Genomic DNA, 27,049 nt, shown 5'->3' on the forward strand with positions numbered 1-27,049 from the left:
ATTACAATTTTAAATATACAAATGAAATACTAGCATATGTACTCAAAACGTATGTACAAAGATGTTTACCGTTCACTATAGTGTTGTTTGCAATAGTGAAAAAAATGTATAAATTGTCAGTAAGGGAGTATTTATGTAAAGAATTATAATCCATACAAGGGAATAGTATGCAGCTATGAAAATTAAAATTTTTATGAACTGACAAGAAAATCTGTCAAATAGTAAGTGAACAAAAAAGTCACAGAACATATACATAGCATAATCCTGTTTTTAAAATATAAATATGTACATATATTTATATAGAGAAATTGTGGAAAAGATAACAAATTTATAGTTTAACCTGTTAGCAGTGATTGCCTCTGGCACACAGGGTGTTGAAGGGAGAAGCTGGGTAAAAAGGACACTTTCACATCTTAGTCTATATACATATATGTTCTATGAGTCTTTTGTAAGAACATATCCATGAACTACTTGTGTATTTTTAACAGGTGGTAATAACAAAACAACTGGATTGCTATTTATTCCATTCCAATGAGAACAACCTAATACATTTGGAAATAACTTGCTTTCAAAGCTAATTCTTTTGTTCCTGGAGGGCCTCTAGTTGTGTTATGGGCAGTCAGCCATCAACTGATGAATGCTGTATAGGATACTAAGTGACTTGGTCCATCTGTAGGCTTGCTCCTGAAAATATTTGCATACATTCTCATATTCTGGCTCATAGGCAATAGCAGTAATGTTTTCCCAAAGCACTTTGCTAAAGTAAATAAATTCTGATGCTACACATCAAATCACAACCATAGCAAAGTGTAGATGTGGCTGTCAAGATGCATGTTTAGATCCAAATTAGTAATCATATCCTTGACAAGTGACTTTTAGAATAAGTAGTTTGTATTTAGATTCACAAGGAAGAATCTAGATCCCACTAAATCACATGGTAGAGCTTTTTCTTTCTTCTTCCCTCCCCTGGTTCCATGATAGTCCTTCCAAACCAAACAATTTCATGTCAAAGTGGGAAAGCTGATCATGAGTTATTTGGAATTGGTAGTGAGTAAAAATGAAAAGTACTATCAGTATAATTACGAAGGAAAATCCAACTACATGCATACATTTTGGTGTGTATTTTATTTTTGATTGGAATCATAGCCATGAATGAAAATTGCCAAAGTATCCTTTACTCTTTTGAAAGGGGGGCCATTGCCTTGCCGAGTCAGAAGAAAGCAAAACTAAGCCAGTAATTCTAGAGGCAGAAGTTCCTGTTTCCATATACACACTGACAAAAGAAGGGTTGTCTAGGAAATGCCTTTTGATTGATGAACAGAGGAGGATCTATACACGTTAAATACAAATGGAAACACATCAGCACACGCAAGTCATTAGCCTGGTGCTCTGGCATCCACTGGCATGCATTTTTTCCCAAAGGATCTCTTATTCAGTGGTGTCAGTACTAGGTCTCATTATGCTTCTTGTCAGCAAATACCTTTTTTATTCCAGAATGGAAAACAAGCTAGGAATTAAATACATCCAATATTGATGCTTTATTTCCATAAGTCACCAATAAGAGAATGAATTTAATTTTAATACATTTATTTTATGTGATTCTTAATAAAACACTTTCAAAACATTCTGTACATTTCAAGCCACTCAGAACCGCATTACATTCTATAAATGTGATTTGTTGGGATGAGGTGCCAAGATGTTTCTGTACAAAGATGTACAATATGTACAGTCACTATAAGTGCAAGCTGTGCAAAGCAGTCTAGAACACTAATTCATGCCAAGGCTTAGAAAACATTTCAACACGTAAGACTAAAGCTTGAAACTGCGTTGTGTTTTTTTTTTCCTGGGCAAACAATTACTTTATAAACAAATATATGTATATGTCATATAGAAAGAATAGTTTGACTCCTCAGCTCAGTCAGCACCATGCAGCTGACTGGACACATTACAGGACTGCTTTCCTAGCCTCTTCAGGGCGCCATTTTGCCACACTAAATGGTCGTCTCATCATTGAGCTGCTGCTGCAGCCACATTTGGCTGTACCACAGCAACACTAGGAGATTTAAATTTGGGGAGATAAAGGCCAAACTTGTTTTCAATGCCCGCAAAAGTGGCTGTGGCAAGTCTGTATCCACCAATGTGATCGGGATTGGCAGGAGGAAGATCAGCAATGCGTGACTTAGGTGTTGGTTCTGAGCCAGAGGGTTTGCTGTTGATAGGAAAAAAACCATGGTTAGTGTGCTCAAGGCTGATGAGGATGACACACGACTGAACGTTTTCAGTCATGTGCCACAAAGAAGGGTGTTTGTCCAACCATTTCCTTGTCATCTATGCTGCATTAGTCATGATTTATAGCTGTTTGGGGAAAGCAATATATTCACACATTTGATTTAGAAGAGAAATGACCTCAATTTCAATGTTCACGTACATACATAAATAGAACAACAGAAAAAAGATTAGAAGAAAATACACTCAAATATCAATGTCCTCTGGGAAAAAGGATTATGATTTTCTATTTTCAAAAATTTCTACACTCTGCATAAATCATTAGAAGTTTGTATTTTTTAATTTTACATAAACTATAAAAAATTTAAATAGTAGACTCACGAAGTTATTAGTAAAAATTATATAAAGGGAAATAGATTCATTATACTTTTATAAAATGTGAAAACATAGGAAAGCCTGGAATTCTTTTGTGGGGGCGGGGAGGATGATTTATTTATTTATTTATTTGTTTGTTTGTTTATTTATTTATTTATTTTCTTAGAAAAGAAAAGCCCAGAATTCTAAGACTGCTATTCTTAGTTTCTTTAAGTCCCTTGGCTCAGCAGCAAATTCCCCTACTTGGTCTCTGAGTGGAAAAGGGTTTCACAGGTTTATGAAGTAAGGATCAAATATGGGACTTTTGCTGAAAGGCTGATTATTGCTTGCTTTGGGTACAACCTTTCCCACCGAGCAAATTCAATAAGTAATTCTTCTCTCCAGCACAAGATTAAGTCCTAAGCTTCAATCTTGAAGAGACCTGCATCTCACCAGTGATTACATCCATGAGCATAACCTCTCTTTGAATCTTTTTTCTTTTTGCGATAAATTAACTTTCAGAATATCTATATCTATCTAATAATAAATTATAATGAATATCAAAATCTGGGAGGTGTGAAAGGGCTTGATTAAGTCTTTGAAAGCTCACAAAACTGTTACTAATACAAATTTACATTACTTCTGTTGAATGGGGCCATTTAATAATCTCCACAATAGGACCTAAATCCATTACATCAAAAAGGACAATTATTCACTTAACATTTTAACTTTCTGCTTCCCTAAAACTTTACCCAAGTAGCCACTTGGGTAAATACCACATGTACATGATGTCACCCTGTCTTACTAACTCTGAGGTTTCTCAAGTTCACTATTTGTTTCAAATGCATTGGTCTGTAAGAGTTCCAAAGGGGCATTTGTAGGCCAAACAAAGACTTGTTTTGGTTTGGGTGTTTTCCTTAGATAAGAGTTGAACTGCAATACTTACAGGCCTCCAAAATCAAGATAAAACCACCGCTGAAGAAGTTCATAGGTGACCAAAGTAACACCAAACTGGGGAGAGGAACGAAACACACGAGCTGCAAAAGACAGACGGAGCAAGAGGGAGTACTTAACACCAGGATGACTGTAGCAAAGACAACCAGCAAGTAACAGAAGCAGGACCTAACGCCAGCCAATCATCCCATATGTCCCCAACCCCTACCTGCAGTCCCTTTCCAGAATGCTGAGGGCCCTTCTTCTCGGAGTATCTTCCTGAAACAGTCAATGACACCATTGTATGTAGTCTGTCCAGCGCGTGCGGCCACTTGCAGTCTTGTCTTGATGACGTCAGCAGGGGTCACCAGAGATGCAGCAGGCACACCTTTCCGGAGAAAGGCACATTTAATTTACCCAAAGCACCTGATTAAAGATAGAACTACTAACATCTAACAACACAATTAGCAACTGTAACTGCTTTAATTGAGAGCTTCTTAAGTAGATGCCTGGGCACTAATGGAAAATAGGATATATGTATCAATTAGCTGTGATAGTGTGATCAAGGCAAAATTCTTGTTTTTCTCTCTGAATTAGGAAAATCATTCTACACTGCATGATTCCAAGGAACTGTGAAGAAACAAAAGGACAGCAGTATGAGGATGATCCCCAAGTGTTCCCCTCTAGGTTTCAATTATTTTACATCCTTTTTTGTTTGTTTTTTACGTAAGATTTTCATGTGTAGTAAGAAATGGAGATCCTATCAATTGGATGGGCTAGTAAATGTATCTGACACAAAACTAGTTTCATTTTGTTTTGTTTTCTGACTCTTGTCACCTTACTGTGTGAGATGACTCTCAATACTAATATCCACTCGCCTGTTTGAGGAGCTGACTTGAGAGTTGACTGTGATGCCTTTCACACATGCTCATATGACAGAAGTCATTACCACTAGAGCCGAGACCAGCCTACCGGCTAAGGAACAACAGGGGAAGGGATCATCAAAAGACCGTATCATCCTTTCCCTGAGCCCAAGCTCCCTGGGGTCATGTTGAGATTGATAGGCAGCAGGGCACACAGACCATTTCACAACCACACCTTTTACTTATAAAACAAAACAGGGAACAAAAGAGCAACATAACCACCCCCGGGGGAAGAAATTCAATTTGGTCTGAATATCACTGAATGATCACTAGGCAGATGGAGGCTTGTGGACTTGTGGGGGGCTCTGTTAGAGAATGATACAAATACCTCCCCTCCACAGGACTCTGCACCTTATTCAGATGAAACTAGGTAAATTGCCTGCCTTCCTATGTTCTGAATTCTCAATGTTCTCAGTGCCTGCCAACAAAGCTTCTTTACTGGTAAAAATTAGAAAATTCATCTCTTATTCCAAAAACTGACAGCAAATATCTGTAAACAAGAAGTTGTTGCTACAGTTCTTTAGGAATGTTTACTTGATTCCATCAACCACTGGCAAAATGCCCACCCATGAATGTTCTTTGGCTGTTTTTGGTTGCCACTGGAAAATGCAGAGAAAAGGTTGGAAGGAAAATATGCTGGTCCCCATGTAAAACTGGGAGACCTTGGTGAGTACCAGAAAGGGGCTGGATGAGCACTCAGTGCCAAGACAGAGCAGATAACTTTGCTGGTTTTCAAATGTGCAGTGGACTGAAGTTACAAAAACTAGAGGACAAGGATTTGCTGAAGCTCGACCAAATAAGGGCAATTAGCTCCCAGGGAGAGTTTCTTAATCATCACAAGTCACTCCTTGTCTTCATAGGCGAGAACAATTACATGGTCACCCCAGACCCTCAGGGTCAAAGGCTCCTCCCATACATCCTCTCCACAACACACACACACACACACACACACACAGTGAGCGTCTGCTATTACTATGGTCACCATGGAGGGAAGGCTAAGATGATGCTCCTGCCCTCGAAGAGCTCTCTGCTGAGTACAGAAGATCAGACAACAACCATTAATAAAAGACAGGAAGTATATGAACCAGAAGAGATGCCAATTGAGTTCAGGATGGTTTGTTGGGGAAGTATTGCTTACTTTGAATTAATGAGGATGACAGTAAAAGGAACAGGGGCAGCTTCATGAAAAAATTTCAATTTTAACTGAAATTGTAGAGTCCAACATACAGAAATAGAAGGGCATGCGAGACCTGTGCATCAGCACAAGGTGCAACAAAGCAACTGATTTGATGAAGGACTTTTCCACCTTAACCTTAGCTTGGCTGCACTCAAGGTTTCGGGGGCACAGGGGGCTAAGAAACACGTTAATGATGAAAGCCCAATTTAGATGGGCAGATCTAATTTGGCTCTGAGTTGCTAAGCTGCATTAAGCTGTTTATCCACATTATGCAAATGTAATTAACTCTCATCAGAATTACAGCACATCCCACAAAGGAGAAAAGGCAATCATATTTAAGCTAAGTCTGATACAAACAATAACCCTTCTAGAAATAAAGAGGTAAGTACAGAGAACTTCTATACTTCTTAAAGAGAATGGGGGTAGGATTCTTTCAGTTTAAGAAAAAATTGTAGTTACCTGCCATGGCTCCAGCTGTAAGGAGATTTAAACCTCCCACACGTCCATTTTCATCAGCCAGAAGTAGTTTGCAATGAGCATAAACAGGAAAATAGATTGCAGAGAAGGGAATGTCTCGGAGGAAACACGCTTTGGCACCCTGTCACACAGTGAGGAAATAGTGTAAAACATTTGTGTAAACAGGGTATGAATGCCCAAGAGAGATCCAGATGGTGAGTCTGAGGTGTCCCTCAAGCAGCAGTGGACTGACGTGGACGGGAAAGGGGGAGGACTGTGGGGTACAGGAAACAGACATGGCTCAATGCTAGAGAAAAGCTGGTGGATCCTGGAGTCCGAGAGTAAGTTCTGACAACTAAGAATTTTTTGGCACTTTCACTGTAGATGAAGTTTTTTAGGTTAATAAAAATTCAACTCTCAAACCTCCAGGTTGTTCTATTTGGTTTTGATGGATATGGAGAGGGAAGTGGGGAGGGAGACAAAGATGGGAATAGAAATCAAACCCCAAGATTAACAGCTTGATTTCAAGCAACCATTAAAGGCAGCCCCAAAACTTAAACTACCAATCCAATGCAGACCAGCTTAGAACCCCTGAAGTGCCAAGTAGAAGTTATATGGTCAAAGCAGTAGAAAAGGAAAGTGATTATTTGGCAAGGGGGGAGATCCTCCTCATTCCCTGTGTCCTAAATAGCAGAGGATCCAGGGGAACCCAGCCAAAATATTTCAGCAGACAGTTGGCACGGGAGTAGAAAATTACCCAGGACAGCCAGTCTCAGTGAGTGAGGTGGCAATGAGCGCTGTCCTCAGTTTGGGCAGTGGCCCACACTATTCTACCGCCCAGGGCTTTACTAGACAGTATACCCCAATTTTGGCATTTGTTTCCCTAAGGGTTTTCTGTTTTTAAAAGACAAACTCAAACATTAGAAAAACAAAAACAAAACCCCAGGGACTCTCTGAAGAATGAAATGGAAAAGAATATTAATAAATTCACCTCTCCAAGGGATTTCCAAAAAATGATGGAAACTGGGGAAGGGAATGTCTACAAAACTCTCTCAAGCTCAGCATCACTGGTTTACTGGTCTCCTAAGAGCTTAGGAGCTGCGTGATTCTAATCTAGAGAATTTCTAATTTCTAATTTGCAGTTACAGAAGCCAATTTACACATTTATACAGTGATGGATCTATAAATATCAGATGCTGTGGGAACACAGTTGCCTATAGCAGCTAAATTTACGTATTCTCCCCTTACACCAGACCAAAGAATGGAAAGAAAAAACTCTTCCTTGTTTAAGAAAAATAATAGCTTCTGCTCCATTACATCTGATCTGTAATGATGGGAGTAAGTATACCTGCAGGGAAGGAATCTGTTGACTGGCATTTTGCTAAAGTACAGTACACTGTTTTTTCTATTTTTTTTTTTTCCTTAAATGGAATTCATTATTGACAAATCCCACCACTTAACTTCTTAAAGATCTGAATCCTACCAAACTCTACTACTGTTTCACTGTGGTCAAATTATTAAGACAAAGAGAAGCTCCTACTGGGAAGATAACAATAGAGATAACAGACTCAAAATAAACATAAGATTATTTTGAAGTCCTAAACTAGCCCAAAGAAAAAAAACCAAAGAAACTTTTCCCCAAACCTGCCACCATATAAAAGGCTGTGAGCCTAAAGCCAGCAGGTCTGTGGTGCTGGCCTCCCTGCCGGCAGCTTCATAAAAGCCTGAGATGACAACTAGAAGGCATGTTTGCGCATCCCACTGCCTCTAATAGAAGTGTCCTGGTTTTTTCTTTTTTGTTTGATTTTCTATTCCAGGGACTACCCTGCTGGACAAGATTGCTTTTCCATTTGGGGTGGGAGAAGTGTGGTTTCCACATTCTTTCACATTTCTGTTGAGTATATTACAACCTCTCTACTGAGATAACTGGAGAGAATCTACTGACCTTGTACAGACCAAAAAGTCCCAAGTCCCGCAGCACATTCAGGGCGCTGACCCTGGGCCCTGTGGTGATCTCTCCAGCTACCTGAAGGCGAATCTTTACTATCTCCAGTGGGTTAGTAAAGATGACCTGAGAGCCGCCAGCCTGCAGGAAAGGGAGAAGAGACAAAAGCAGGTTTCTGTATCAGAGCCGGTAGTTTAAGCAAGAAAACATTCAGAGAAGCCTCCACAGGTACCACTTTACATGAGAGCCTGATGCTTTGTCCAGTGCTGGAGGGGCTCACAGGATGGTCCCAAACTCTGTGCCTGGATTTACTTCTATATGAAATGTCAAGAGATTTTCACACACTGTTTCCAGGGTCAACCCAGCCATATCCAAAATGGTAAAACTATAAACTCACTTGAAAAATAAAAGTGAAGCCAGATGTAGCAATGGGGAGGGCCTAATGAAAATTTAGAAGATGGTAGAAGACTGGTTTATATCTTTTAAGCTGAAGCTAAATTTCAGATGTACGGTGGTATCTTTGCTATGCTAAGCAACCATTTTCTTTAGCTCAGCCACCTGCTTTGGCCTCCTTGGATTGTATAGCAGCAACTGACACACCTTTGCCTCACAGATAGACCAGAAGTCACAAGGGGGAAGTTTCCTCTGCTTCAAATTCTAAAATGTAATTCTGAGCAAAACTCCAAAACAGATACACAGTTACACCCACACAAAAGGGCAGAATTCAGAATGGCAATTTCAGTATCATTTCAAGCAAAACCAGAAAAACTCTCTGAGACAGAACTGAGAAATGGAACATCTCGTTACCCTGAGTTGAACCCCACAGCCAACAGTGAGTGACAGAGATTTGAATTTGGATAATGGGAGTGTATTTTCTTTTCTTTTTTTCTTTCTTTCTTTTTTTTTTTTTTTTTAAAGATCCATCCACTTATGCACACAAGAACTGGGGTACAGGCCAGAGATAGGGGGTGGGGTGAGAGGATCCACCAGAGACAGAGTAGGGAACAGAACAGGCAGACTGACTGAAATACACTGCTGAGGGGAGCAGTGGGCAAGACAGGAGAGGTCTGCCTCACCATGTGGGTTTTTCTCCCTGGCAGGGGATCGAACTTGTGCTGCAGAGGCTGTGGATTGCTTCATAGTGCGGTGCTTAACCCCTTCCGCCACCAGGGAGACCCATGGGAGTGTATTTTCATTTAAAATTTGTTAACTAGTAGAGGAGCAAAAAAGAATGCTTAACCAAACTACTACCAAACCTCTTGTTTAAATAATGGCTGCAAAGACTATCTTTAGGAAAATATGCGTTATGTGCTTAACTAAAGCAGATTTAAAAGGAAAAAAAGGAATAAAACCACATATTTTCATTATAATTTTCAAAATTTGCCACCACCAGATGTCAGGCCCTGGCTGCTACTCATTAAATGTGGAGACTATGTTTAAATCAATACAACGTTGAATCATTAGTACATAGAGCAGGAGTATCCCAGCCCTCAGCCCCTGCCTCCCAGCCCTCCTCTCACAGACTGCTTTGGAAATAATTGCCAGTTCATTGAGATTTATACTCTTTTACCAATTCTTATCTTTTTGAGTATACAAGTAATAAATTCTCTATTAAAACTGTACAAATAAGAGAAGGAAATGACTACATTTTAAAATACACTGTCCCAATAGTGCATTGAACATAACTATAAAATTTTATATATATAATCTGAAAAGTGAACATGTAAACAGCTATGACACTATGGCAAGGCATACATCTATGAGCCTGTTGCAACCTGTGTACTGTACTATATTTGAAGGAGGAAAACTCCCAGCAATTGCATAATCTATATTTGCTTTAAAATGAATGCATATTTTTAAAAAACTTAATAATAGGCCTTAGGATATGCAAACACTATATCAGAAACACTGAATAATTTTAGAAAAAATACAGATTGCTGCTTAATTTGTCTTAAACTTTGGAGGAAACATACATGGCAAATACTTTTTTAAAGTCTGAGGTTGGCCACAACCTCATACATACTGGGGACAAGGAAAGGAAGAAAGAAAAACTGCAATTAATTTAATCACTCAGGTAAAAAATCTAGTGACACAGGATTATAACGTTCTCATAGCCTTAACTGAGTATTTCCTCTCTGAAACACTCATTTTCCCTCAACAGTAAGACTCTACTAACTAGAGTTGTTATCATTAATAATAGCTTTTCACAGGGAAAAAAATATTGCTTACATTACATATAATCATTACATATATAGGATTTCAGAAGTATTAAATTGGGAAATAAAACATTGTAATTTTCCAATTAAAATACATGCATTTTTACAAATATGGTAATTTTGTCATTACGTATATGTGATAGATGTGATTTCTATATTTCTTTTCCCCCTGCTACCATCCTTTATATCCCTTTGACCCTTTCTCCCTCCCCTACCCTTAACTTCAGAAATCTCACTCCATTTATTAGTGTCGGCTAGTTTTTGTAAGTATTTTGTTTTTTCAAATTGTCCTCCATATATATGTTCAATATTTGTCTTTTGACATTCTGACTTGCTTTCCTGCCCATAAGTCCCTTGAAACACCTTCCATTTTGCTGTAAATAACAACATTTTATCTTTCCTTAGGGCTTTATAGTGGATATACCACCTTTTCCTGATCCAATCTTCTATGAGTAGGCAGTGATGTTGTTTCCATGGACTGGCTATTGTAAACAATGTTGCAATAAACATTGCAGAGCATGTAATTTTTTTAGTTATTTCATGTTCTTTGGATAGTTGCTCAGAGTGGGATTACTGGATCATATGACATTTCCAATTTTTTAAGGTAAATCCAGACCACTTTCCATAATGGCTGCACCAGCTTTCATTCCCACCAACACATCCTCTCCAGCAGTTATTGTTAGAGTTTTTTTTAATATGTGCCATTCTCACAAGTGTGAGATGGTATCTCATTGTGGTTTTAACCCGTATCTCCCTTATTAAAAGCCATGATGAACATTTTCTATGTCTCTGCTGGCCTTCTGGATATTCTCTCTTTTAGTGAATTGTCTTGTTCAGATATGCTATCCATTTATTTCATTGGATTGCTTTTCTATTGTTAACTATACATTTTTCCTACATCTTGAATATTAACCCTTTGTCAGTTGGTGTGATGTGAAAGTATTTTCTTCTTTTATGCAGTAGGATGTCTTTTTAATATGCCATATTTTCTTTCACTATATATATTTTTTTAATTTCAGACAATCCCAATTGTTTAGCTTTGCTTTTATTTCCCTTGCTATAGGGGTTGAGTCTCCAAAAATATCTTTATCACTGATGTCATAAATAGTATCACCAACATTTTCTTCTACATATTTTACTGTTGCAGGTCTTATATCTAAGTCTTCAACCCATTTTAAATTTAATTTGGGGGGGCATGGAGGCGGAGAGTGATCCAACTTCATTCTTTTACATGTGGCCATTTAGATTTCCTAAAATCATTTGTTAAAGAGGTTCTCCTTTTCCCACTGTATGTCTATGGCTCTTTTACCTAGAATTAAGTGTTGGCATATATATACACATACACACACAGACACAAACAGACTTATTTCTGGCCTTTTGTTTTTTGGGTTTTTTAAAGATTTATTTATTTATGCATACAAGAGCTGGGGTATAGGCCAGAGATGCAGGGGGGTGAGAGGATTCACCAGAGACAGAGTGGGGAACAGAACAGGCAGACTGACTGAAATATACTGCTGAGGGGAGCAGCAGGCAAGCCAGGAGAGGTCTGCTGCAACATGTGGGTTGCTCCCTGGCCAGCCAGGGATCGAACTCATGCTGCAGAGGCTGCAGATTGCTTCATAGTGCGATGCATAATCCCTTGTGCCACCAGGGAAGCCCTATTTCTGGACTTTTGATTCTGTTCCATTGATCTATGTATCTATATTTATGCCAATACCACAATGTTTTAATTAGTGTTGCCTTATAGTATAAAGTCAAGTAACATAATGCCTGTTTCTTTTTTTCCTCAGGATTGCTTATGCTGTTCTAGATCTTTTATGCTTGCTATTATTTTAAAAGCAACAAAATTAAACAAAAAAACTTAAAATTCTCACAGGACTCCCTGGTGGTGCAAGGGTTAAAGACACAGTACTATCAAGCGATCACATAAATAAATAAATCTATGCATAAATAAATAAATAGTAGATCTGCCTGTTCTGCTCCTCACTCTCTCTGGTGAATCCTCTCACCCCCTGGCACCTCTGGCTTACACCCCAGTGTAAGCCAAATAAATAAATAAATCTTATATATACATAAGATTTATTTATTTATGCATAAATCTTTGTATGTACATAAGTAGATAAGCATAAATAAATAAAACTTAAAAATAAAAAAAGTTTAAATTCCCAATAAGGATATATATAGTTAAACAGAAACAATTATGATGCTCCTTATTTTTTTTAAAAGATTATTTATGCATACAAGAACTGGGATACAGGCCAGCGGTTCGAAGGGTGAGAGGATTCACCAGAGACAGAGTGGGGAGCAGAATAGGCAGATGTACTGAAATACATTGCTGAGGGGAGCAGCAGGCGAGCCAGGAGAGGTCTGCTGTGCCATGTGGGTGGTTCCCTGGCCAAGGATCAAACTCGTGTTGCAGAGGCTGTGGATAGCTTCATAGTACTGTGCTTAACCCCTTGTGCCACCAGGGAGGCCCTGATGCTCTTTATTAAGCAATAAGATTAGGTTATAAGTTCATACCAATGTGACATAAACTGAACATAAAATATTAGTTATCCACTCATGACAAATATGTCAAAATTTCCCTAAGTTTAACAAAATCAGAATGGCTGAGAGATGAAAACATTGGTAGCCTCCTGAAAAGAAAAATAAGTAACTAAGAAAAAGAATTTCAAAGCATATCCCATGTACCTTTTAAATTATGAATCATATGAATGGACTTATCTACTTAAAAACCAAAAAAAAAAACACACATGAAAAAACAAGATATAAAACTGGTCTCAGAAATAGTGGCTTCTTTATATAGACTAGTTTCTCTCTCACACATTCTTCCCCATGGTAATTTTGGTAATTTATATACTTTAAATGCATTTTTAAAAACTAGTTAGCACTATATATCTGTGGATTCAAAAATTTTAAAAGGCTTATCTACATACAAACATAAAAAAAAAAACAAACTACACTAATCAATATGGCCAGTGATTTGAAAAAAATAGACATCAAGATATATACAATTTCAAGTTAAGTCACAATGATACACAGCTGCACAATCTTAAACACTGTCTAATTTGACATCTTGTTGCTGTTTGTACTAATGCTTATATTAGATAACATACCATCCCATACAATACTTTTGGTGAATTTTTCACTCACCAAATCTATAAAATTAGTCTCTAACCTGCTAAATTGTCCTCTTCAAATCTGCTGATTGTTTTATTTTTATTTTTTTATTATTTAAATTTTATTTTTATATTCCCCATACAATTACAACCCCCTTATTTTGACCCCTGCTGATTGTTTTAAAGGAAGGCATACATAAATATGGAAACTGACTTACATGCTTTCATTTTCTAATATTGTCATTTGTTGGTTTCAGAACTGAATGACAAAAGATACAATAAAAGAAAGTAATCTCATTTTGAGTGAGGGTTACCATATACAACAGAAATTGAAAAACTTTCCCTTAATCTTGGTCACAGATATATTTTTTTAATAAAAATAAACCAAGTAAGGCTGACAACAAAAGTTAGGGGGAAAAAAGGATGTGACATTGAGTGTGCCCGAGGCCAAAGGGCTGCACACAGGATTAGGCCTGTTCAACCTCCTGCCCTCAAAATCCTACCCCAGGGGCAGAATACACAAAGAGACTTGTGCCAAGTCCCTGTTTTCCTCCTTCTTTGATCTGTGGTCTCCTATTTTTTGAAGCTATTTCCCTCCAACCACAAAATGTTCAACCTGAACAATTCATTATAAAGTCTTCCCTTATAGAGAGTGATGAAACTCTAACTTCAACTTGGGCCACATCAATTTTTTGAACAAATGTACAAATACATGCACTAAAAATAACCAAACTAATAAAAATTATAAAATTAGTACCGATTCAAGAGGCAATGACTATGTCACACACACCATTAACCAAACATTCTTACATATTTTATAAAGCAATAAAAAAATGCCATGTTTCTTTTAAAACAGCCTCAGGCTGATAGTTTATTCACTTTTTTTTTCTTTTTTTTTTCTTTTTTTTTGTGGGACCCTCACCAGCGGCCCAGCGCTCAACCGCTGAGCCACCAGGGGAGGCCCAGGTTGATAGTTTGAAAGGAATGAACTGCAAATTTTTCATTGCTAAGTGATGACCTATGCCAAAATGTGAGAGCATGTGAACAGATACACCAAGCGGAGTTAAGGGAAGAGTCAAAATCCCTGCATACGTGTCTTAATGCACTTTTAACATAAATGTGTAAGAACTTTTAACTTGTGTGCATATTTATACAAGCCTCATGTGTGTACATGTAAGTATGTAAGCTTAAAGTTAGGACCATGCTGATTCCTGGGAACAGAATTGGAGAAATTATTTATAAATGACTCGTTAGAGATGTGCAAACTCATCTTGCTGATGAAGACATGGCATAGTGAACTAGTTAGTTAAAGATCTTGGCTCTCAGGATTAGTAAATCTTCCAACTATATGGGTGCACCTATATTGGTGAAGGGTGCTAAGAAAAAAAGGAGGAAATTTATAAAGGTACTCACACAGGCATTTATCCAGCTTCTCTGCAGGAACTTTATAGGCCAGTAGATAATAAAATGACATATTCAAAATACTCAAAGAGAAAAACTACCAGCCAAGGATACTATATCTTACAAAACTTTCTTTCAATTATGAGAGAGAAATAAAGACTTTCCAGACAAACAGTTGCTGAAAGGGTTTGTCAATAATAGTCCTCACTACAAGAAAAGTTGAAAGGAGCACTCCTATCTAAATCAAAAAGAACAAAGTTGACAAAAAATTGACAAAGTTGACAAAGTTGAACAAGGAAATAAATAGAATCAAAAAACTAAAGACAGGGCCACCCTGGTGGCACAAGGGTTAAAAGACAGCGCTATCAAGCTACTGCCAGCTACTACAGCATGAGTTTGATCCCGGCTGGCCAGGGAGCTAACCCACATGGCATGGCAAACCTCTCCTATCTCGCCCACTGCTCCCCTCAGCAGTGTATTTCAGTACATCTGCCTGTTCTGCTCCCCATTCTCTCTGGTGAATCCTCTCACCCCCTGCACCTCTGGCTCTGGTTCTTGTATACATAAATAAATAAATCTTTAAATTAAAAAAAAAAAAAAGCTAAAGCCAACATGGCAGCAGCAAACTCTCACACATCAATAATTATCCTTGATGTAAATGACCTAAGTTCACCAATCAAAAAGCATATAGTCTTTGGTAGGATCAGAAAACAAATCCAACTTTCTACTGTCTCCTGGAGACAGTATTACAAATGGAAATTAAATAATTAATGGAACAGAAAGCACGTCTTAGAAGATTTCTGGTAAACATATGCATGTACTAAGGCGAAACTTAGTTAGAGAACTTTTTAACGAAATTGAAACTGAAACCAATGAAAAAGAAAAACTATGATTTTCAGTTTCTCTCATCAAAAGAGATGAGGTAAAGGAAGAAGAGAAAGTATATTTTTGACCGTCTGTCTAAGCAAAAGTCTTATTCTATGTCCATTATTTGTTGTTCATGAAAAAAAGAAAGCCAAAAAGGTTTACTTCCTGAGAACCCAATTGGGCAGCCACGTAAACATGCGCACATGTGCACATACACACGCAATCCCAAGTCACCTCTTCCATAAGAACTTTGGTTGCAGAAAAGTGATGACCCAGGTATGTGCCAGGCTGACAAATCTCATCAAGAAGAAGTCAGGGCAGCCCCAGTCTCTGACCTTCAGGGCATCTTCTCTGAATTAAAAGCTGCAAAGGTCATTAACCTCATCACTTCAGGATCCACAAGCACCCGAGGAGGGTTTAGCCAAGACTGTCAGCCAATTCAACTAGAAGTTATTAAGGTTTTCAGAAACAAAATGGACTAATTAAATCTCAAGTAAATAAAATATTACCAAATGTGAAATGAACACCACAAATAAAATTAGTTGAGCTACAAACTGAGATTTCAGAATTGGTCTAAATCCAATATTCTGTTCACATTAAAGACAAAAATCTTTGTGCTTTAAAGTTATTATGACGTGGATCTCTGTATCAAAATTGTCAATATCTTCAATATAGTTATGGTTGCTTGCTCTATCTTCTGGTCCTTAAGGAAGGAATATTATAATTATATCACAATGACTGACTCAGTCCTACACCTAAAATATAAGGGTCTGACTAGTCAGTCATATCACATTTTTAAAGGTTCCAGTAAGGTATTCTACCCACTACCCTATTTCCTGTGATACTTACAAATCAAAATTAGAATTTTAAGGAGTATGGAATATTTCAGGACCTTCTAAGAGACCAAGCAGAAAAATATACTACCTCTTTTCTGTACTCAAAACCAGCTGAATTATGCAATGAAATTTAAAAACTATTTCATATGACTGCTGAGAAAATTTGCTTAGAATCCCTTGAGTTCAGGGGTAATGCCTCTCAGGTATTGTATCTAATGTGCAAAAGGCTTAGAGTTACATATATTTGCCACAAGAAACATCCAGGATTACTACTTACACAACCTCCAGCAAGGATTTCTGCAAAAAGTGGAATGGAGCCATCTCTTCGCGTAAATTTGTCCCGTACAAAATCATTAACCTAATTAGAAAGACAACATTACTCAATCAGAATTCCCAACCAGTTTGCCAAGTCAGTAAAATGTTCGTCTAATAATAAAATTTAAAATTTTCAAATGTCTACAAACATATTTTAAATTTTACAAATGCCTCGATAAGTGTGCCAGTCTTGATGGCATCAGTTTTAATATTTTGGTTTAATGAAAATCTAAACAAATGGAATAAATTCAATAAAAAAGAAACTTACAGTCAGTTTAATGGCCTTTTCTGGAGCAACCCCTATAAGTTGTGGAATCAGACCTAGGTAAATGGAGAAAATCATTAGCAATTTAGATGTACTAGACATGAATACTCAGGCCCAATAAGGAAAGGTTTTCTCCATATTATTTACCCATCAAACATTTTAGGGTTTTCATTAAAATAAGAAAATGTATTATCCTAAAAACTGTGTAGGTATGTAATTATTATTTATGTCAATATAAAGTTATGATTTCTTGAGGCTATAAATTCTTTTTGTAACCATGCTTCCTATAAAGCCTAGTCATCCCACATCTTTCAAAAAGTACAGGAGGAAGGAACAGAACCGTTGGTGTTTTCTCTTCCTGAAACACTGCCAATAGATAGCAATGTAACCAAATCCCCTCCCTTTACAACCAGCATACAAACATACATCAACACTTCAGAGAAGCCAATGCTGTATGCATGGAAAAGTTCTGCAAGCAAGGTATTAAGCAGACCCAGATTTTGCCACAGATGATGCTACTGATGTAATAATATACAGGTGGGTAGGTTATCATAGAATACTAACTCCTATAATTTTCTCTTTAGAGAAACCTAGAATTCACTATTCATTTATTTAAAAGGAAATCAAAACTGCAAAGAAAAATGCAGCTTTAAGTAGCAGTTAATGGTATCTTCTACAAGCAAAAAATATGCCTATTGTATTCTTATTTACTAATACATGTCAAATTTAAGACATGTCAAAAGCACCCTATAAAACAAAGGAAATCATTTCTAGAAAGTTAAATTTCCCAGGCTGGATGCAAACTGGAAAAGAAAAAATAAATAAACAATTCAACATCTGTAAATATTCACAGGGCTCAGCTTTCTAAAGCATACAGATTATCCAAATTGATAGCATACATTTTTTGCATACCTTTTTAAAAGATGCTAACAATAAACATGTTAGAGCCTTTAAATCACCCAGCCAAGGGGAGCCATGTATGTGTTTACAAGCGCACTGCTGATCTAAGCCTACTTTGAGGATACTACTGAGTGATTTTCTATGAGTTGAGAGCCAGCAAGAAATCATACATACAGGCTACTGTCAGTCAAACTGAATTATCAATGACAAACACAAATCCACACACACCTTTAATGGGTAGCAGACTGATTCAAAGAATAAATCAGCAGATGGCAGTCTTAACTTTCTAACCTTCATGATTATCAGGTCCTATTACTTTTAATCTAATTCCCATACAACCATGTCAGCATGTGTATTTGTTTTACAACTTGCCTCAGTAAGGCTCGTGGAATTTTAATAAAGTACTGACTTATGTCATTTTATCATTATTGCCTGCAAAGAAATTTAGGCTAATCTGTCAACAATTTTGTCAATCATCTGACAGAATAATGGACCAGTTCTAAGCAATATATGACAATCTCAATAATCATAGTGTTCACATACAGGACTCCTACAATCTTCTTCCTAATACAAGAGTCTCTCATTTAAAGAACTGATTTTATCAGTTTGCATCCTGAATAAAACTAACGATTCCCCTGCTCTTTCCACTCCCAACTTGCTATATTGGACCCATTTTATTAACATGAAATTTCTCTCAAATGATTTCATGTAGGCATTCATCCATTGAGAAGGTTAAACTATGCCAGTATATATCTAGGTTTGTTCTAATAGAGGGGATTTTCTTTAAAAGTATACCAAGGAGGAGGAAGGGACATTATTCAACAAAGAAAGATGAAGATGTCAAGGAAAAAAGAAAAACCTTAGCACCACTCAACCCTCAGATTCACTATTACATAAAATCTAAATGTGCTGTGTTTTTTTTTTTTAAAGATCTATTTATTTATGCACACAAGAGCTGGGGTACAGGCTGGGGTACAGAGGTGTCAGGGGTGAGAGGATTCAGCAAAGACAGAGTGGGGAACAGAACAGGCAGATCAACTGAAGTACACCGCTGAGGGGAACAGTGGGCGAGTCAGAAGAGGTCTGCTGTGCCATGTGGTATCTCCCTGGCTGAGGATCAAACTCGTGCTTCAGTAGCTGTGTGGACAGCTTCACAGGTTGTGTCCTAACCCCTTGCACCACCAGGAAGGCCCCTAAATGTGCAGGGTTTAATACAGCTTTAAACTAGAATTCAGAAACATGGATCTGCAGCCTGGACAATGGAGTATATGCCATACAGCTGAAATTTACATAGGCTGGAGATCAACAGTTGAACAAAATAAACTACACTTATTCTTGGGATCAGGGTATTTGAGACTAGATTGAATTCAGAATACACTCTTTTATATATAAAATGCCAAAATGAATAGCCACATGACCCTCTCCTTCAAATATAAGTGTATCAGAACTACATTTTTCACTTGAATATCTGCACATTTTGCCAACCAGCTATGTTTTTTCTCCTATCCATGAGCATAAAGCTTTGTTCAGACCCAGTCTTTCCTTCCCGGGAAGAAATTCTAAGCCAAACAGTTCAACAGAGCTCAGAATGAGTTAGGGATAACTGTGAGTGCAAACAAACAAGTACAGTAAATTACATAAATGCTCTGGACTTGTGCATGTAGAGAGTATTTTCAAAGAATTCCAAGTGGCGCCCAAAGGGATTAAAAAATTAATCTCTCTCCCAAAAGGAAACCCTAAATTCTAATGTGAAAACATGTACATGAAAGTCATTCCCTCTTGAAAAGACAAGTTCCTACAAAGCCCAAGCGGGCAGGGAAAATCCTACATGGGGCTGCTGCCTCTGACGCCGACAGCTCTGTGCTCAGGCTAGAGTCAGTGGTAACATTTCCCGCAAAAGAAAATCTCTTTGCTTTCAGTCAGTGCCTCTACACTAGGAAGGAAAGGAGCAAGAATGAGACTTGGAATCCAAAGGTTTTCTTTTTCCTTTCTTTCTTTCCTTTTTTTAAAATTTCAGGTGACTAACTAAAAAAGATGTATGAATAGATGTCTAGGAAGAGAAAAAACATTTGATATTCCTAAACTCACCTTCAAGTGGCAGCCTAGCTTCTATTTCAGAAAGTGTTGTATCCTCTCTAATTCTTTGAGAAAAGAAGCTTTGTTTCTTAGCTGTAGTCCTTGTATTCCACCTGCAAACATGTATGTGCCTTAGTTTGTAGGAGCATGGTGACCACAGAACCTTGTTGGGACAAAAGGATTTGTATTCCAAGAAATATAAACAGCAGGAAGAGGAAAATGAAGAGCTTGTTTGAAGACTAATACTGCTAGTTACCAGCAACAAATGTTAAAAGAGAGACAAGTATCACAAGAAAAAAAAAAAAGAAGAAGAAGAAACAACCCTAGGTGAACAGACAGGCTATATATTGATTTTTATAGTGAGAGTTAAAAATCTTCTGTTGATGAGAGAAAAATCACTAATTTCAGCAGCTGAGATTTGCTTACTCACCCCGGTAGAGTCCAAAGAAGCCCTCATAACGCAAGACTTTCTTAAAACAGTCAAAGCTGTTTTTGTACATCAGCTCCCCCACAACAGAGCCAGTGCCACGCTGGTTTTGCATGCGAGTCTTCACCAGATCTATAGGATATACTGCAGTGGCTCCCACAGCTACAAATAGAACAATTTTTAGGCTTAAAAGAGAGCACAATTAAATGGAGAATTATCAAAACAACAAATCTCATCTCAAAGAAGATAAAACTAGTCTCAAAAAAAAAAAAAGACTGTTGTTATTTCCCCTTCTCCCATACTCAGCTTTAGAATGACAGGCTAACAACCATTGGGATCCACAAACACAGCTGTTTTGGGAACAACTATGGTGTATTTTCAACTCATCACCAACATTACATAATCAGCACTCAATTTTCTATAAATTAAACCATTATATATGGTATTTCTTTACATTTCTCAGTAAACATCTTCATGTTATATCCATTAATCCTTATAATGACTATAGAGGTATACATATATATGACTATAATTTTTAAATTTAATTAATTTTTTTTAAATAATAAATTTTATTGTTATATTCCCCATACAATTGCAGCCCCCCCAATCCCTCCCCTCCCGCCCCCGCCCCCCTAAAAGTGTCTCTGGTTCATAGTTTTTTGTTGATTTTGATTTTCACTTTCTAATAGTTATTCATTTTCCTGGTCCCTTATTTAAGTTTTCTAGATTCCTGTTATGAGTGAGACCATAAATTTAATTTAAAAGAAATTTTGGTAAATTAATCTTAGCGACAACCATAATTTTGGAAACAAATCTCAACATGACCCTACTTTTTTTTTTTTTTTTTTTTTTATAGAGGCATGTTTTTTTTTTTTATTTATTTGTTTATTTATACATGCACTGGGTACAGTCAGAAGAGCGGGAGGGCGAGAGAATTCACCAGAGCCAGAGCGGGGAGCAGAGCAGGCAGAAGGACCGAAGTACACTGCTGAGGGGAGCAGCGGGCGGCAGGAGAGGTCTGCGCGCCATGTGGGACCCTCCTCCAGTGGCCGGGGAGCAGCCGGGGATCGAACCAGCGCAGCAGAGGTGGCGGGCAGCTTCGCAACCCAGCGCTCAACCGCTGCGCCACCGGGGAGGCCCAACATGACCCTACCTTTGTGTATATAATTTGGTTAAAGCAGAAAAAAAAAGACTAGGGTTTAAAATTCATGGGCTAAAAAATTTATAACATGATCTAGAGTATTCTATTTCAACTACTGAAGACCAAGACATGCCTTGCAACTTCTAAAACTGATACTGAAAAGAAAAAATAGTTTCATCAGTCAGACTTGTTTTGAAAAATCATAAATATTTTAATCACAACTGCTAGGTTGTTCTCAAAAAAAGCAGATTCTACACATTTTCTATAGAGACTATTTAAGCGAGAAGAAAAAAAAAAGACTCTCAAATTCTGGCCAGGAACAGGGAGGGGAGGAGGATTTTATCACATAAACTACAAGCCTGGATATTCTTGAACTACAAGCAGAAAAGCAAAAGCAAATCACTTTGCGAGGTTGTTGTATTTGATAAGGTTATAGGATTTGTACCCCAAATCTTGATTTCCTACCTGTCCTTACCCCCAATTCCATAAATCAGTCTTGTTCTCCATTTCTTCATATTGGCTTTAACCAGTATAATTAAGTTGAGTGCAGCACTACACCCAAGACTTTCACATTATTACAGAGGTTTTGTCCTGAAGACAGACTGGAGCCAGAGGGGCCACGGCTGTGCTATGACAAGTCCTCTGATCATAGGTGAAAATAAAGAACACTTCAGAAAGCCCTGCAGCAGTGACCCACGGGAACAATGAACTGCACCTTTGCTGATCTGTCCCAGTCTAGTGAGGTAATATTACACTGAGACAAGCTTGAAACAGCACATAGACATGTCACTCACCTCCAGCAACCGAGCCCAGAGTGAATCTATAAGCAGACTCGGCAATCTGGAGCCAGACAGGCCTGCCTACACCATGAGATTGCTGTGGGGAAGAAAAAGAAACATGTAAGAAATTTTGGAAAAGCATATAGTAAGTGAAAAATGCCGCAATTTGGTTATTTTAAGATTGTAAGATAGCTAGCTAGTTTAAAAATTATTTTTTAAAAACCATACACAGCCAAATTGTCACAGAGCGCCTCCCACTCCCATTTTTTTATAGGCCTATTAACACCTCATTTATCTGCTACTATTTGGGAATACACTATCAATCTATAGAAGTGAATCTTTCAGGAAAATAAACATTTCAGGTATAAAATTCTTTCCCCTTCTTTAACTTAAATTTTTTATATCCTTCTAAAATGTACAAAAGCTATCTTAATTCTTATTATAAATCAGAGAATACTGATTACAATGCACCATCTCTAGTGACTCAAAGTCACCAAATTCATATGTCTGTCAGTTACTGCTTGGAGAGTTAATGCAATTGTGCAATCTTCCCATGTCTGACAACTATTACATCTTTAACCAACAGACTCCAATTTGATTTTGCCACCTCTCATCTATTAGGACTGCAGAAACAACATACCTACGATTATTAGAATTTCATGTAAAACAAAGTCAAGGGCTTATAATCAATAAGGTAAAAGCATATATTACATCCAAAATGGTAATTAACATAGGGAAAACCATCATAAGAAAAAAGCAGAAAATTATACATAGTAAGACTTATTCATGATCTTATAGGGAATACATTATTATTCCTATCAATGAGTTAGCCCAAGCAACTGAGTCATCTGTCAATTTTGGTCTATATGCTATAACAAGATCGCCATTTAATTTGAGATTGATATTTTTACTAGAAATCTAAATAGGAAAGTCTGGGATATTTTAGCAAAACCTTGAGTATAAGTCTAATTTTGATTCATTCACAGAACAGCAAAAGAATGTGCCATCCAAAAAGATAACTACTTTTTGTACAGTTTATTAGTAGCAGTGTAATAATACTAATTTTAGATTGCTTAGAGACTTGCTCTTTCCCAAAGATGAAAGTACTTTACCAACCACTCAGGACCTGGGCCCTCATGCAGCCTCAGCATCTGATGTGTTTCAGCCTTCTACAAATAAACGCCCCTGTGAGACCATCAGAAGAACGCTGACTCAGCAATGCCACCAACGGTTAGACTGCACCATATTCATTTGTCAGACAGTCCAGTGTACATAAAAAGGTAAGATGACCATACTATGAACAGGACAGGTGACTTTACAAAGGTCTCACTGTGAGCAGAGGAATAAGCAGATAGTCCTGATCTCGTCATTGCATTCTCCATTATTCTTTAAGTCAAAAATCTCCACTAATTATTACTGAACACTCCAGGCAAATATTCTAAGTATCTAACCCCAGTATTTGATTTTACTTATAAATTATATGCATATTCCACTATAATCATATATATAAAAATCTAAGTAATACATACTGTAAAATTACATATAATATACATTTTAAATGTAGACAAAAACTTATAAAAGAATGAGGTGGAATGAAATGGATTTTTAATTTTGTTTCATTTATTAATGTAGAAGCATTTTTGGTATCATCTTATTAAAGTATTATATTGACTGGCTATGCTTCAGTTAGTTTTTTTAATGTTGATTAAACACAGTGAGGTTAACTAGTTAACTCTGATACTGCTTCAAAAACAAAATAGTTGAAAACATAAACACAATCTGTACCATCAAGGGAAAGATGATGCTAACATATTTTGAACAAATTCAAATCATGGCATTTTGGCCTGGGTTTACAAGCCTTTTAAAGTTATTGTGGCTGTTATGTTACCTATTAAACACATAGCATATTATTTTTAACTTCTGAAAACATGCATAAATTTTTTTTTTTTTCAGAAATTGGAGCTCCTGGATCACAAAACAGGATGAAAATAAACCTCATTTGTATGAGTTTATTTTTAATCATGTCTCCTTTCAAATTCTTTAATTAATTCACAAAACGAAAAGGCTATGATTCCACATAAGAATCAGGTAACCATTAATTAATTCCCTTATTCACCTAAAAGGTTTCTCCTGTGTTCAACCACATATATTTTCTTTATACACTCTGCCTTTAAAGAATGTTTGTAAGTCCTACAAAATCTTATGAAAACTGAAGGATTATACTATGCTTTAATTCTTAGCTAAAAACATCTCTAACTATAAATACCTAAATGCCTTTTGAAAGAAAGGTCACCTCCGCCCTCATTAAGTAGCAGTTATAAAACAAAACATACAATATATGGTTACTAAGGGTTTGGTTTTTCTTTTTTTAGGCTTAGCTATCACTTTAACTTATGGTTCACTTGTATTCAGGTATGTAAATTAATGTAATTAATGCTATGGATTTCGCTTCATGAATATTCATAAGCAGAATGCTACTGTAGCTGTCATCTCTATTAATGACTGTGTACTGAATTTCTAGCATTTAGCCTGAAAGAAAATACTCAGCACTAAGAAGATCGCCTACCGTGAGTAAATGGGGCCAAAGGAAAAGGCACTCTTTCCCTTAAGGTTATGATTATGATCATGAAGGTGATATTTAACAAGATTAATTAAGTGTTTTTCAAAGCAAAACAAGAGTTGAGAGCCTTAAATGATTTTTAACCTGCTCCCTAAGCATATGTGTAAGATAGGAAATGATAGGAGTAAAACAGTAACTTTAAAATTAAAATAATAAAATTAAAAAGTACCCCAACCTATAAATGAAAATTAGATAAGGCAAGATCATGTCAGTTAACAAGTCAAGCAATCTACCCAAACCCAGCTGCCTCATGTAACATGCCAAACCAATAAAGAGAACTGCCTCTTCCAAATGGCACAATATCAATGGAACGAAAAGAAGGAAGGAAAAGCAGAAATCTTATATTGAGCATAGAAGGAAAAGGAAAAAAAAAAAGGCTAGATTTTATACCAACTAACCAACTAAAATATATGATTAGAATGACAAAATAAGGCTAGGAAAAATAAAATTCTTATGTCTACAGATCACATCTAAGAATTTAATATGCCTGGATTTGAATTTAATTTTTTTATTGAAATAACAAACATTCTAACCTTCAGGTGTGCATCATAATAAATCACTGTCTATATATACAACATTAAGTTCATTAGTAAAAGTAAGTCCCTTTACCATACAATACTATACCAGCATAAAAACATCAACAGAGCCATTGAATCAGGCAAATCATCTTCCAGTCTGTCTTAAGAATTCAGAGCAACACCAAAATTACACCGTCTTCCTAAGAACTAAGAAATATGAGGGTACTGCATATGCAGATCACCAAAGAGTACAAAAACAATTTTCAGATATGGTCTCTGATAAAATTGCTAGGGATAAGAGAGGCAGGTGAAATGAAAAGTATGAGCAGCTGAAAAGCTAAGAAAGGAGGAAATGAATTGGGATTTTAAAATCAGGTTTTTAATAAGCTAAGTGAATTATTTACCAATAACAAATACTACGGATAGTCCCAGGGAAAGTTATATTAATAGATATGTGACACGTTAATGCCATTCTTCCAACTTCAGAAACAAATTTTTGTAACTATATACTAAAAAAATATATAATTAAATTTGGTAAGAGTCTTTTAAATATTTGAATGTCTCAAGTTTTTAATAATTTTATTAAAAGCCAATTGATTAGAGTAAATCCATCAATTTTTTAAGGAGAACTTAACAATGGAAATAAACTTTGATGGCAGCAGATTAAGGTTTTTCTCACTCAAGTAGCTAAATTGCGATGAGTTACAGATGTATTTTAACCTGCAGGATATTTTATTACACACCAAGCAAAGTATTACCACAATATGTAGATATAAAAACAATTATTTTCTTTTTCCAATTTACTTCAACCTGACTACAGAAGTTATTTATTAAGTAAAGTAGAACTGGAAATCCTAATTTGCTTTAGAGGGAGAATTACCATCCTTTGGAGCTCAAGTAGAAGAAAGATTTACTACCAAAACTTCCCAAAGTGAACTATACTTACATACCATGGTTTTCAACAGCATGTCTGGCTGTTCACCAACATAGCAGCAGTGAAGAAAACGTTGGGCTCCTTCTATAGCAGGCCCAGTTAGCTTTTTTCTTTTTGTAAAGTTTTTTTTATTTATTTATGCATACAAGAACTGGGGTACAGGCCAGAGGTGTGGGGGGGTGAGAGAATTCACCAGACGCAGAGTGGGGAACAGAACAGGCTGAAATACACTGCTGAGGGGAGCAGCAGGAGAGACAGGAGAGGTTGCATGTGGGTTGCTCCCTGGCCTGCTGGGGATCAAACTTGAGCTGCACAGGCTGCGGACAGCTTCACAGTGCGGTGCTTAATATTAACCCCTTGCTAGACCAGGGAAGCCCAGTTAGCCTTTTTCTATTGTCTCCCATTTTCTTTCTCCTATTCTCTTTCCCCCAATATTCATGCCTTCCCCATGTGTCCTAGCCTCAAAGGGCATCAGTCTCCTAAAGAATCATGAAGGACACAGGCCTCATATCTATTAGAGCAGAGAAATACCAGGAGAACAATGACAAGCCCTCCTAACCCTCACCCTACCACACACAAAGTCATGTGATCATTTGTTAAAACTGAAGTTTCCTTTAAGCA

The 27,049-nt window shown here is 37.0% G+C and overlaps 1 protein-coding gene across 2 annotated transcripts in view; it reads right to left on the reverse strand.

Annotated features, from left to right (window-relative positions):
• Positions 1-269: 269 nt before the first annotated feature.
• SLC25A12 (solute carrier family 25 member 12) overlaps positions 270-27,049 on the reverse strand; it is a 70,174-nt gene continuing 43,394 nt past the window's right edge. For both annotated transcript variants that reach the window (XM_037523534.2, XM_037523535.2), the window contains 9 exons: positions 22,372-22,453; positions 20,440-20,598; positions 17,037-17,089; positions 16,731-16,811; positions 8,015-8,155; positions 6,073-6,211; positions 3,743-3,901; positions 3,527-3,617; positions 270-2,209 (listed from right to left, as the gene is read on the reverse strand). In XM_037523534.2, the coding sequence (XP_037379431.1) occupies positions 2,008-2,209; positions 3,527-3,617; positions 3,743-3,901; positions 6,073-6,211; positions 8,015-8,155; positions 16,731-16,811; positions 17,037-17,089; positions 20,440-20,598; positions 22,372-22,453 (1,107 nt within the window). In that variant the 3' untranslated portion in view covers positions 270-2,007. The remainder of the gene's footprint in view (positions 2,210-3,526; positions 3,618-3,742; positions 3,902-6,072; positions 6,212-8,014; positions 8,156-16,730; positions 16,812-17,036; positions 17,090-20,439; positions 20,599-22,371; positions 22,454-27,049) is intronic.

Source organism: Talpa occidentalis, unplaced genomic scaffold (genome assembly GCF_014898055.3).
Source record: "Talpa occidentalis isolate TD23 unplaced genomic scaffold, MPIMG_talOcc4v2.1 talOcc4.3, whole genome shotgun sequence".
In the NCBI taxonomy this organism is placed as follows: domain Eukaryota; kingdom Metazoa; phylum Chordata; class Mammalia; order Eulipotyphla; family Talpidae; genus Talpa; species Talpa occidentalis.